At 40.8% G+C, this 14,499-nt stretch overlaps 1 protein-coding gene across 1 annotated transcript; it reads right to left on the minus strand.

The window, feature by feature from the left end:
• Positions 1 to 784: 784 nt before the first annotated feature.
• Positions 785 to 9,782, minus strand: LOC105861232 (X antigen family member 2-like). Its single transcript, XM_012746598.3, has 5 exons — positions 9,698 to 9,782; positions 8,753 to 8,844; positions 8,188 to 8,293; positions 6,523 to 6,645; positions 785 to 900 (listed from the first exon to the last, which is right to left on the minus strand). The coding sequence occupies exons 2-5, from the start codon at positions 8,834 to 8,836 to the stop codon at positions 878 to 880; spliced, it is 336 nt and encodes a 111-aa protein (XP_012602052.1). The 5' UTR covers positions 8,837 to 8,844; positions 9,698 to 9,782; the 3' UTR covers positions 785 to 877.
• Between the last annotated feature and the right edge of the window lie 4,717 nt (positions 9,783 to 14,499).

The following is a 14,499-nucleotide window of genomic DNA, read 5'->3' on the forward strand; positions in this document are numbered from 1 at the left end:
TCCTCCAATTCAATCCTCAACCTACCTACTGAAGACAGTGTCAGATTACACAGGTTAACAGTTTAGGTCCACAAAATTAATCCCCACTTTTGATGCTACTTGCAAGCCCCAGGGTGTCTGACCTCTGCTTCTTACCCACTGGGCTCTGAATTGGTGGTCCCCTGACCCACTTGGGTTGGATTAATTTGCTAGAGTGGCTCATAATACTCCAGCAAACACCTATTCATGTTTATCAGTTTACAAAAAAGGATGTTACAAAGATACAGATGAATAGATGCATAGGGTGAGGTATGGAGGAAGGGGTCAGAGCTTTCATGCCCTTTCCAGGTGGCCAGCTACCAGAAACTTCCATGTGTTCAGATATCCACAAGGGCTCTGAATCCTATCCTTTCAGGATTTTATGAAGGTTTCATCAAGTAGGCATGCTTCATTAAACCACTGGCCATTGGTGATCAACTTAACTTTTGGGGAGGCCCTCTCCCCTCCCTGAAGACTGGAGGTGGGGACTGAAAGTCCCAACTTTCTAATCTTTTATCCTAGAGTAGAACAACGTAGGGGCTGCCAGCCTTAGTCACTTCATTAGCATACAAAAAGATATCACTTTGTGGCCATTCTAAGTATTTTAGGAGTTGTATGCCAGGAAACCCTGTCATAGACCAATAGTATACTTCAAAATATAACACATGTACATACCAGATCAAGCAAAATACCAAATTTCAAAGATGATACAATTTTCAACAGTTCCAAATACCTGGGAATAAATTGAACAAAATATGTGCAAGACTTCTTTCAAGAAAACTGTTAAAACTTTATTGAGATGATTTTAAGTCAAATATCCAATATAACAGCAGTCTGCATTGTTTCAGTTTGTCTTCGTTTAAGCCGGTGGTTGTCCTTCACCTATAATATAAAAATAATAGCTGAGAACATTACTAAGCAGAACTTTATTTAGATGACATTAAAGGCATACAAGGGACATCATACTTTTGGTTTTATAAAATGGGCTATTCATAAAACCAGAAGCCTAAGAGTCATCCTCTGGCTTGCATTCAGTAAGACCTCTGTACAGACTTTGCAAATAGACTTCCAAGCATATCCATTACCAATGTTTCACAAGGAAACCAAAAGACTGTATGAGGTCAGAACAGATTAAATCACATGAACCAAGTAAAAGGTAGTTTTAAGTAGGAAGCAAAAATTGTGTATACTTTTACTAGAAATCTAATCAACACACAAAAACCCTAAGAAACAAAAGGAATTTACAAAAATGGTATGATTTAATGTTTTGGATTGAAATAATACTCTGGATAAAAGAGAGATAAACCAGTTAATGTCACATTAGGAACTGCATAAGTGAACTAACAAAAAGGCCAGTATTTCATTTCTTTTTTCTCCATTGTACAAAAGTACAAAAATGTTTCTTTCAGCTAGTTTACCCTTATGTGGTTGTTTAATTAGGGTAACCACCTCTCCCTACTTTTCACCATTAGTCCTGATGTAATTATGAAGAATGCCTCTCTTTACACTTGAGAGTGCTCTAGTTTGTATATTAAATTATATGGGCACACTAGGTTTAAGTTATCACCATCATTTTTGACAGCAAAATGTCAAGGAGATTTATACCTTATATCATACTGTATCTCAAAGTATGGCAAAAATAAAAAAATAAATAAATACAAAAGAGAAAGAAATGATGGAGAAGGAAAATGGGAAGGTAAAGTACTGGGAAAATCCAAATATTTGTTTCTAAAAGGAAGTGACTTTGAAGGAAAACTGACAAATTTCAGAAGTTCGTCCATGGTATTTGTGATGTTTACATATTTAGGTATTACTGGGATATAGTACATAACATGTGCTTTCCTAGTGTATCAACCATTTCATCTATATTTTGAAAATATTAGAGTTCAAGTTCACTTCCAATTATACAATATATTCAATATCTGTTAGTGTCTTGTTCATATTCCTTCATGGGCTTTTCCCACTTTCTTCAAGGTTATGTATACCAATGGATACTATATTCAGGGATTTTACAAAGAGCATTTTCTTTTTATTAGTTGGATTACTTTTCCTTTTAGTAATGATTCATACCTGTCTATTATTAAGCCTCTTTTCTTTTCCCTTAGGTTTATTAAGTTGCTCTTATTATTATTTTTATAATAACAAATTACTGCTCATGCAGTTTATTATTTTAATAACATACACTTTTAAGGGTATGATGTTCCTTAAGAGTAAGCTTTAGTCATGTATAATAGGCTCCAGGAAGTTGTCTGAAAAGGATCCTTTTTGTAAGTGGTCTAATGCAGCAGTCCCTAACCTTTTGGCAGCAGGGACCAGTTTCATGGAAGACAAATTTTGCATGTGTTGGGGAAGGGGAGAGGGTTTCAGGATGATTCAAGCACATTACAATTATTGTACACTTTTTTCTATTGTTATTACTTTGTAATATACAATGAAATAATTATACAACTCACCATAATACAGAAGCAGTAGGAGGCTTGAGCTTGTTCTCCTCCAACTACACACTCCCATATAGTGGTAATGGAATACAGTGACACCCGAATTGTGTTGCTTATGTCCACTCTACTCTGTACTCTCCTTTTGGTTGCTGTCACTGCAGAAAACCCTACTTCACAAATATAGGCTGTTGGAAATGGAAGCAGCCTTTTCAGTTCTTTTGTGGCAATCTCAGGATATTCTACCTTGACTTTCACCCAAAATGTATGGAGATATGACGTTATCTCAAACATACTTTTAAGGCCACTGTCATTTGCAATCTCAAGCAGTTGATTCTCTTCAAGCACAAAGTCCATTCACCTGGCTTATTCACAAGTGAGAGGGTTCCGGGTCCAGTCCTTGCCAGTTTGGGGGTGTTTTGTGCTTGGGAAGTAATGTTCAAATTCTTTTTAAAGTTGAGATAGGTGATTATCCACCAGCTGGGAGAAAGAAGGCCCTGGCTAGGTGTCTTTCAAAGTCTCTGCTAATGTTTGAAATATGTCAAGAATCCCAATATTCATTTGTTGCCCCCACATTCCAGTTTGGCTTTGAATGCAGCCACTGTTTCTGTGTACTTGAACACGGTTGTCATTCTCCCCTGAAGTGACAGATAGAGTTCGTTGAGCAGGTTGAATATGTCACACGAGTAAACAAGTTTTCTGACCCGTGTGTGTCACTGAAACATGCTGCCAATGGTGACTATATTTCTAAGACAAGTTTCTGGAGTGGCTATCATAACTCAAAAACTCTGGCCAGTCATCTACATTTAGAGAGCCACCTCCCTTTAGAGAGCCATGTCATTTCTGTGTATAAGATGCATGTGCTCTGCATCCATCTCCTCAAAGAGCTGAATGAACACATGTAAGATAAGGTATGTACTTTATTGTGTGGCTGATAACTGCATTCACACGCTGAAAAACGTTGTTTAGTTCAGGTGACATTTTTTGACTAGCCAGTATTTCTCTATGGATCACACAGTGCATAGACCCACATTCAGAAGTGACCTCCTTGACCCTGGTAGTGAAACCAGAAAGCCATCCAGTCGTGGCAGTCACTCTGTCTGTGTACACACTGACAAAAATGACCAATTCAGCTTTCCTCATATGTAATCATTCCAAGACTTGAATAGTTCTGCAGCTACAATGTTGGTTGGCAACAAAAGTGCACATAACATGTCCTCACGCACATCCTCTTGAAAAATATATTGCACAAAAACAAACATTGTTGCCTTGTTGTCAACATCGGTAGACTCGTCAACCTGGATTGCGTACCCTGCTGACTCATCAATCCTCTCTAACAATTGTGCCTCCATATCCTCTGCTATTTCGTCAAATCACCTAGTTATGATGCTAGCTGAAAGAGGAATACGTGCCAACCTTTGAACTGCAGCCTCTCCTGAAAGTTCACGGCCAATGTCCTTAGCAGCAGGCAGGATCAACTGTTCACCAATACTAAGGGGCTTCTTAGCTTTAGCAATGTGGTTAGTCACTGAGAATGATGCTCTCAGTGCAGACGACACATTTGGTGAAGCGGTGGCTGCGAATAATTGCTTCTGTTCTTGGCTGCGAATAATTGCTTCTGTTCTTCGTGTTCACGTTTTGTCCTCTGACACACTTCAAAGACTTGTCTTTTAATGCAGGATGCTTGGTCTCCATGTGGTGAAGCAGTTTTAAGGTTTCATGGCTTCATTGGACATCTGGTTTCCACATATTACACAGAGCGGGCTTGGAGAATATCAATTACCTGTTGTAATGAACCCTAATTGAAGTAGGACTCCTGATATTTTCATTTAAATGCAGCTTTCATTTTCTTGGCAGTCTTAGCGTCTTCTGCTGTCTCATCATTGGGTCATTTCCCCTTTCAAAGCAGCTGTTCAGCGACGTTTATTTTTTAACTCATTTATGCTAGGGTTGGCTTGTGGGCTTACTCAAACTGTGACTCACACAAGGGCACAGAGCAGGAAAGAGGCACAAACAGAAGTGGTAAATAAAATAATGGGCAGGCCACACGTGGACTAAAATAAGTGTCCGATTCTAACTTAAAGCCTGTCACCAGATGCAGCTGTATAATTGAAGTGCATCAACTCCCTTGCCACTATAAAGCCTGCCACCAGGTGCAGCTTACTGTCACTTGCTACACAGTGATAGAGTTTTGATATGAGTCTTCAAGCAACTGGTTTATTATGGTCTCTGTACAGTCAAACGTCTCTGCCAACTATAATCCATATCTGAAGCCACTCCCCAGCACTAGCATCACCGCCTGAGCTCCACCTCAGCTCATCAGGCATTCGATTCTCATAAGGAGTCTGTAACCTAGATCCCTCACGTGCGTAGTTTACAGTAGGGTTTGTGCTCCTATGAGAGTCTAATGCTGCGGCTGATCTCGCAGGAGGTGGAGCTCAGGCGGTGATGTGACTGATTTGGAGTGGATCTAAATACAGATAAAGCTTCTCTTGCTCACCAGCCACTCACCTCCTGCTGTGTGGCCTGGTTTCTAACAGAACTGGTGGACTGGTACTGGTCCGTGGACAGGGGGATGGGGACTACAGGTCTAATGGAACGGTTCAGCAGCATAGAGTAAGGACAGTTAGAACACTAATGCAAGGAAATTTCTTCCCTAAACATCAAGTGCTTCCTTTAAATTCAGAAGCTCTTGTAATTAACATTCAGGTAATTTGGAAAACGTGTCAAATATACTTATGTTGACTACTTGGGAATTACTATACCAAGAACTTCGAATTTCCAATCCTATGAGTTGATGTCTCAAGGCAGAAACTTGTAATATGTAACATATGCTGTGGTTAGAGGTGATTATATCATATATGTGTCTATGGTTTAATTAGAAATAGTAGCTCATGAAGACCGATAGTGGGGCAGAGAGCATGCTGGGCATAAGCACCTTACTCATCATGAACATTGCTGATCTACGTGCAATGTCCCTACCTGACAAGGCACAGAAACTAGAAACTGGAAACGACACTATCCCTTGCCATTTTATTCTTCAGTCCTTGAAAGCTTCATTGTGGGAAGGATTTAACACGCAACTTTTCTTTAAGAGCCAGAGGATTCAGAATTTGACAAAAACCCAAGCTTAGGCATTTAGGTCTCTGTACAAAAAAAGAAATAATTAAGCAGAGTGCCTGCTCATTTTCTTAGGAGCAATGAAATCTTCATTCTGATATTAGAGTTTGACTCAAGCTGTTATTTTCTAATATATAATTTAAAACAGAATATCTTTGTATTCTAACCAACAGAACCAGAGAGCGGAAATAAAATCAGCATTGAATCTGATTTTAATTCACTAGGTTTTAAAAATTTATTTCTTCTTATTTTTCTAGAGATCAGGTTTCACTATGTTGCCCAGGCTGGAGCTCAGTGGCTATTCATAAGTGTGATCATAGCCTACTAGCCTCTAACTCCTGGCCACAAGTGATCCTCCTGCCTCAGCCTCCCAAGTAGCTGGGACTACAGGTACACGACATCATTCCACGCTGAATTCACTAACTTTAATAAGAGCAAACGTGGCTCTAGAAGTTAAGGGATTCATCCAGAATCTCATAAATTATGTTAGAGCTGGGACAAGAATCTTCTTCAGTGCCTTAGCATATTTCATACAAATTGATACTCCAAATGCATTATGTATCTGTTAAAAGCAGAAATTATAAAAGATTGTGAAAATTGTTAGGTGTTGGTTACACTCAAAAGTAAGAAAATACTTTTTTATGTGATGATTCAGTATGGCCTTGAGCCAATTTGTTTCTGTATCTGATAGCATTTAAGTCATGCAGTCAGGCATCCGGGGTCTGAAGTATCTTCCAAAGATCTTCATATGTGAAGTCTGTTATTAGAGTACCAGTAATCTTATTAAAGATGTAATGTTGTAGAACAAAAGGAACTCCACAATTTTGTATCTTTTTTTTTAATTTCAGCATATTATGTGGGTACAAACATTAAGGTTACATACGTTGCCCTTGCCTTCCCTCCCTCCTATCAAAATTAAGATAATTTTGTATCTTAATGGATAACATACCTGCTTCGAGCACTTCAGTGGGCTTTAGAGTTGGTAGACTCTCCTCTTTGACATCAGGACCCAGGCATTCAACCCCAGTCTCTGGCTGAGACAGTTCCTGGGTATCAGCTTCCAGGTCAGGCCCTTAAAGATACAAATTTTATCAGTTTAAGCAGCAAAACATCAACTATAAATAAGTAAATGATAATTTTCATTCCCTGAGCCTTATGAAATAAAAGCCTGTAGGCTAGTGTGGTAATGTGATGTAAAGATGGCCTTTAGTCCTTTGTGTTCCTGTATTATGAAATCTTATTTTTAGTGACAATGTAAGGATAAACCACACTACACCTACATTTCCGATGTTACCACAGTGTATTAAGGGGAGTAAAGATTAGCTATCCAAGAAATCTGGAGTCCGCATCATGGATAAGATTTTCATTATAACCAAAATATAATCTTCTGAAAGATTGCTTAAGTTATTTGTTGTGCTTATGATAAATCTTATAGTAATAACAACCATCCCTAGGTGAGGTAATCTAAAAATTATTTTGTTCAAATTAACTGAACTTATGTTTTGGCCCAAAGGCCCAAAAAGTGACTTTCTATAAAGGAATGCCATTTAGAACAAAGTACCAAAAGTAAAAGCCAAATTACTGTCTTACAGTGGGAGCAGGGATGTTGAGTGGAAAGAAGTTCATGGGCATTGCTGTCAGTCATATTCCGGAAACTTGAAAATAGTTAATTGCTAAAATAACCCATGGACTCAATTATGTAAATATTTAGCTTGAAAATGGTATCTTCTGAAGAAATAATTTGTTTCATGATAATCTTAGAATACTTTTGAATTTTATAACCATAAAGTATTTAAATATCTTTCAAAGTCACTTATAAATCATACTAATATAGCCATCTGTATACAAGTATCCTAAATTATCCAGCTTTTACCAAAGTCAGTGTAAAGAATATCAACCACAGGAAACAGTGGCTGTCATTCATCAGGTCTTTTATTCTAAAGTCTCTATCCTGCTGCATTGAACTGTGCTGTTTCTTCAGCCAGTATGAGCGACCCTACAGTACAGATCCATTGGACCATTAAGTATTTTAAGCAAAACTATTCAAATTTTCTTACAACATAGAGGGTAGAAAGAACACAAACCTTGGAATGAAACATGAATTCTGCTTCCATGAGTCAAATGCTCTTTAGTAAGCCTCAATTCCGAGCCTCAGTTGTCTTATTTATAAAATAGCGCTAACATTCCTACGCAAATGGACTTTATTTAGGGTGTTCCCAGGTAGGCTGACTTGGTCCTCTACATGCTATCAAAGGTTGCTGACACTTTTGACCCAATGGCTGAGAAGACCATACAATAACATTCTAAGAACAAATTAAAGTAGTGAAATAATATACATCTTACAGCTAAAATTAAACAGCTTCCTTGGTTTTAGCAAGGACTGTATTTTCAAGCAGAACAAAATAAATCTTGAAGAAAAAGATAAAATTTCATATTTCAACGTTCTGGATGAAGCTGCAAACTACACTCTTCACTTTTCCAGCCAACATTTAGGAAATGTTTCAGATACTTTTCTAACGTTTTCTTTCCTCCTGTTACTGGGTATGTCATCATACATGATGTATACATATGCTCTCTTCCTCCCATAGACATTCTTACTTTCCCTTCCCATCACCTTGAATCTCAGGTGCTCCTGCATCTCTCTTCTGACCAGGAGTAACACCCTGAATTCCAGTTGGTGGCTCCTCCTGCGGAGGCTCTTCATCTCTGGGCTGATGGGCCTAGAGGGGTGTAAGTGCGTGCAAATGAAAAGATCCATTATTAATACACGTCAATAGTACAAATACACAGACTACATAGATATGTCTGATCATAACGAAGTCTAAAGACATTTTCCCAACATGATTTGGGAAATGATGATACTTATTCTTAATAAAGTTACTCTTCCCACAGAGAGGTTACTCCAAGAAGAGTTACCCACTAGGAGTCTGGAAGCTATCTGCATCAATCTTGGGATGGATGTGTACAGTGTGTCATGGATAAGTATGAGAAAGAAACCAAGAGCAGAATCCGGGGAGCTTAAGAGAACATAATCCTCCTGGATCAATGTACCTTCAGGAGATTCCACTATCACTTTTTATCAACATGGAAGACCGTTACCAGTGTTATCTACACTAGCTCAAGAACACTACCACAAAAATGAATTTCTACCGGAAAACATCAAATGTGAAAGCACTCACAACCACAGCCCCAATCCGCTGACAAAATTCTTGGTCATTCCTTCTTGGTCTAGGCCTGTATGTCGACCTTCCTCGGTGACTCATATTTCTCACTGAAAGCAGAATATTGTGATTGGGAAAAGGAACCTAAGAGGACAGCTATATCTGACCACTTCCATGGCCAAATGTTAACTTGGAATTTTTTTGTGTAAATTCTCAAAATACTTTCAAATTAAGTCCCAAGGTAAACATAAGCATGTACACCTACTCAGTGCTTGCAAAGCCATTTCTGTTGGCCAAGCTGGCAGAACAATGGTTTCACAGCTACACTCTCATCATGGACACCTTTGGGAAAATATGGCTAGCAAATTAAAACCGGAGCGCCCGCTACTTTCCTCGCAGTCCCACTCACTAGGCCCACGTGCCCACTCAAATCGAGTTTTGTTGGAGCGCAAGGCCCCGCCCATTCCTTCCCGTGGCGTCTTCTACGACCCTTTCCAAACCTCCATCCGGAGGTGAGAAGTTGGGACATGAGTGATCGGCTTGCTCCTCACTCGGCACCACTGCGGGGTGCTGCACAGACCTCGGGGACGAGGTCGCCAGCCCGCAGGGTGTCCAGTTTCCAGGCCCTTGCTTACCGCCCGCCCCGCCCCGCCCCCTACTAAGGACCTGGGATCTGTCCTCTGGTTGTGCTGGGGTCCCGGGCGTCCCCGGGACTCAGATACCTCGAACACCACCCCCAGTACTCGCCCCATCTTCACCTGACCCATCCCCTCCGTGGAGCCCTCCTCCCTTGTCCCAGCCCCGCCACGTGGACAAGGCCCATGGCGGCGGCGCTGCCTGTGAGGAGAAGGACCACGACGTCCAGGACCTTCCCCCACGGCTACGGAGCGCCCAGCCCTGCCGCCCGCAGCCCTCTGGCTTCTGCTCACTCACACTTAAACTGCTGGGAGGAGTAGTGCCTACCTAGCGACCGACTCTCAGCCAAAGAGAACCAAGACGCCACCTCTCCCTCCACAGCTCTGTGCGCAGCAGGCGGAAAGCAAGGCGCATGTGCAACAACAGCCTTGTGTGGAAGGGAGCATGCGCACTGACTTGGACACCTGTGGTGTGGGCTGGGTTTTCCCATCTTCCGCAGACCTGCATCCCCTGAGTCTTCTGAGTATGAAGAAAGGTATGTAAAGAGAGTTTTTCCGCCCCTGCCGCTCAACCATTCTTATGCATCCGCATCCAGAAACTTTAGGGACAAATAGGCCCATGTGGCCCTTAGTGGAGGATGTCTCAGAAAGACCTACAGTGACAGAAATAGAGATTAAGAATTTAGTATCTGTTTTATACATGCTTTGATTAATCACTTCCTTCCCTGGTTCTTGGTGTTTCATCATGCTTGCAATGAATTTAACTCTTTATATAGAATAAATACATTCCCACACTATTTGCTTTCTCTTGGTCGTGTTACTGCACTTTTAAATTTCTGGACTGGTAACCGAGTTCTCTAAATATGTCTGTGGTCATTCAGGCAGTGTGTGGTTCAGAAACATCCATAGATATTGGTCCTAGGGTCTGGGCTCAGTCTACTGTCATATGATGTACAGCATTGGTGACGATGGTCATCATATACTGTTCTCCCCAATTATCAAATAACCCGTTCCTAAGACAACACTGACATAATTTCATGATGCTGTAAGGCAGAGCACTACCTCGACAGAGGCACTAGCATCTCAGGTGTGGAAGAGCTTTAGGGATATTTATTCTGAGTTTGAAGTCTGGCATAAAGCGGGTCTTTCAAGCTGGGGGACAGTTTGGTTAGACTTGGTAGGAATTGTGATATAATGTTTTAGGATTGGCGGACACGGCAAGGCAAGGATTTTAGGACGAGGAATTCAAAGAGTTTGGGGATTCAAAAATGTCATTTTGTTAGCAGCCTCTAGTTGGGGGTGTTTCCAGGTTCTTGCTGGAAAAGAAAAATTGCAGGAAAAGAAAAATTCCAGGATGCACTGAGTAAGCCAAGCAAGGGACAGCTTTTTTTTTTTTCTTCTTTCAATTGAAACTGAAAGTACCCTGTGAAGAGAAAGTGTGCAGGCAGGCTGAAAAGAGCAGCTGCTCCTGAAGGAAGTGGTTTTGGTCTTTTGAAATCTTACTCATTGAGGGGAGGAATATTCAAGGCTAAGGGGTTGGCTTTTACTAAGAATTTGGGTGGTAATTCCTAGAATAGAGTTCCTTCCCATTTTGATGCTTTATATCATTGTCTTCGAACTGTCATGGTGATTTCAAGGGTGGAGAAATTTTAAAACTGCAATGTAAATAATATTGTAATTAACCAAAGTTCACGTAAGGTGACAGAGATAGCTGACAAGCCAGGTGAAACCAGTTGAAGCAAGTTCTTGGCTGCAGTTATCATCCCTTCTAGTAAGCTTCTGCCTGAGGGTTGTTTACTTTAACACCTGCACCTAAAGCTTCAAGTCCCTGCAATCTGCTATCAGCCCTGTTCACTAGTCTCCTACTCTAACAGTTTGACATTTTCTTTTGAGGAGTTGATGGATGTTTCAGACAGTTGCTGGAATGAATAAAGTTCTTTGCAACTTTTATTTTCCTAGGCAAGAGATTCCTGTATGACTAAATTTATGTTGATGAAGCCGGTGGAATATTAACTCTCATTAATGTAGACAGCCATATGCATGATTTCTGTCCTTACCACTTTTATGTAACCTAGTAGTTTAGTGTAGGAAGTAGTATATGGAAGGGGAGGACAGGGAGGAGTCCCTGATGAGAAAGTAGATTTCTGTATAATAAATAAATTAGGATATATTGTGAACTGACTGCTATATATTACGTCGAGCTGGGCTTCTTCCAAGGAAATACCTTGAGTGGAGAAAGGGAGGTTTCTCAGTCTCTCTGTCTCCCTATAGCGCAGCTTGAATACAAGGAACAGTGGTTCAAACTTTTTTACAGTGAGAGAAGTCGTAATCCTGGTCTTTTGATAAGCTTATGGTTTATGTTTACGATTGATCTCTTTTGTTCTTTCTCAGTAAGGACACTATCATGACAAATTTTATTGCCCCCCCCTTAACTCCAGTTTTTAGTGGCATGCACTCAGTTCTCAAAGAATAGGGGATGGTGATTTTTGAGTTTAGAATTTCTGTGAGCAACTGATTAGCAAAATGGTCAAATTCACGCTGTCAGATGTCTGGATGTTTGTGCTTCATGAGAACCTGGCTCTAATGGTTCCTGAGTTGCTCCACTCCAGCTTCAAAGGGCAGGCTTTAACCTGATGTCACTTTTTAGCTTCCTCCTGCCATTCCTATGGGATCTAACCTCTGAGCAACTGAATGCGTTCAAAGGATCATAATTGGATTTGGATGGGAGAAAGCTGTGATGTACCTCTGGTGACTGACAGGAAGCAGCAGAAAGTATGAAAGATATTGTAGAGACAAGAGGAATTGCCTGATACATGATCCTAAGAACTATGTCTGGGCCGCTAATTGAGGACTTAGAGCTAGAACTGACAGCTGCCCCTCTACGTGAAGGAGGGCTCTGTTTCCCACATGACTAGAGCTTCCCATTGTCCAAGAATCTATGAACAAACTTAGATTTCCACAGCATGGTAGGTGAGTGGGACAAAGTCCCCAGATTCTGGCCAGATGGCAATTTTCAGAGTACTGTAAACCAAGCTCAGGCTGCTTTGTGATTGAGGTGAAATTATTTACCACCTACCATGTTAAATGTAACTCTCATACCTGCCCCATAACATGGGAGCACAGTAGGGAAATGGAGGTGCCTTTGCTACAGCACAGCAGTGCATGACATTCAGCTATGCTCCAGCCCAAGCAAAGCCTCCACACGATGCCAAGAGAACAAGAGACCACATGTACTTGCTGACCCTTTTGCTTGTGAGTTCCTGTCTGTCCAGTGACACTTGACATGTGCAGATGGAACATACATTTCATCAGTAATTATGTATTTTGTGGTGGTCCTAGTGGCCCACCTCAAGGATGAATTTTTGTCTGAAAATACTGAATTTCCAAGGAGGAGGATAAAATGGGGTTCTCACATGTGTTTCTTTTTTTTTTTTTTTTTTTTTTTTTTTTTTTTTTTTGAGACAGAGTCTCGCTTTGTTGCCCAGGCTAGAGTGAGTGCCGTGGCGTCAGCCTAGCTCACAGCAACCTCAATCTCCTGGGCTCGAGCAATCCTCCTGCCTCAGCCTCCCGGGTAGCTGGGACTACAGGCATGCGCCACCATGCCCGGCTAATTTTTTATATATATATCAGTTGGCCAATTAATTTCTTTCTATTTATAGTAGAGACGGGGTCTCGCTCTTGCTCAGGCTGGTTTTGAACTCCTGACCTTGAGCAATCCGCCCGCCTCGGCCTCCCAAGAGCTAGGATTACAGGCGTGAGCCACAGCGCCCGGCCCTCACATGTGTTTCTATATACTTCTATAGGAGCAATTATTGAGGATGTTCTGTGAAAACATTAAATCTTCCTAACTGTAGCTTTTAGTCCATAGTGGGTCGTAAGATTAATGTTGTTGGCCACAGACAGCATTTTGAAGACTTGACATAAAATAAGTTAGGAAATAGCATGCACTGCACATAGAATATGCAAATAGATTGCATACACGCACTCATGCATACATTTGCCTATCAAAGGGTATACAAATGTGTATTTCTCATGCATTATAATAAAAAAGTTTCAAGGCCACTACATTATAGGATGTCAGACAAAATATCAAGAGGCCATTTCTTTAGCCATCAATGAAAATGATGGATTAAGACTTGCTCAGAATAAGTTTACTGTTGTCTATAGCTTTCTACATAATGCTTTCAGTAGCTCTCAGTGATGTTTAAGTGGGTCACTTAAACTATGGGCATTTGATCCTCAGCTGACTCTCTTGTAAAATCATGAGTGGGGGAGAAGAAAGTCTGATTAGTGATGGGGCTTTGTGGTTTTCCATCAATGCCCAGGTTATTTCCTACTGTATTTCTCCGTAGATGTGGGGTGAGTTCACGTGTGTGCTTCTGCACTTGTCTGATGCTGCCTTGATCTGAGCTCTTTCATTTTCCCCCTTTATTATCGACGATCTCTTATGGTTCCTGTTATTTACTTTATTAGCCTCCAGTGACAGTGCCATCTGTGGTATTCAGTGTTGATCTATTTTGCACATGTTCAAAAGTATTTTCAAGCATGAATATTTATTCTTCCCAACTTTCCTTTAAATACGTGGAGGAGTTCAATGCAATTAAATATTAATATTTGATGTTTGACCTTACTGGGCAATAATGCTGCTGAATTTCTAATCAGACTAACCATTGTTACACCTGAGATTTTATATCACCATAAATCTTAGATAAATGACACATGACCTAGACACAGAATCAAAGACTCTGAGATATTGAATTTTTAACAGGTCCACTTGAGAAATATAAAATCATGGATATTTGGAAAAGTTCTCCCTTTGGAACTACACAGGGAATGCTGGGTTTTCTTTCTCATTAAAATCAGGTGTCCCTTTAATCATTCCCGGCATATTCCTTATTCCATGGGCTCATTGAAGCAAAGTTCGCATTTTACACAAATACTTGGCCTAAATTTTCTGTTCAGCTTCAGTTTCAACTTAGGATGTTTAGGAAGACCAAGTAGCCAAATTCTATGCCAACAGGATTTCTGCTATCCCCAGGCGGGGCTTGGTGGCTCACGCCTGTAATCCTAGCACTCTGGGAGGCCAAAGCGGGCGGATTGCTCAAGGTCAGGAGTTCAAAACCAGCCTGA

The sequence above is a fragment of the Microcebus murinus genome, unplaced genomic scaffold, assembly GCF_040939455.1.
Source record: "Microcebus murinus isolate Inina unplaced genomic scaffold, M.murinus_Inina_mat1.0 scaf008_hap2_Mmur4.0, whole genome shotgun sequence".
NCBI classification, from domain to species: domain Eukaryota; kingdom Metazoa; phylum Chordata; class Mammalia; order Primates; family Cheirogaleidae; genus Microcebus; species Microcebus murinus.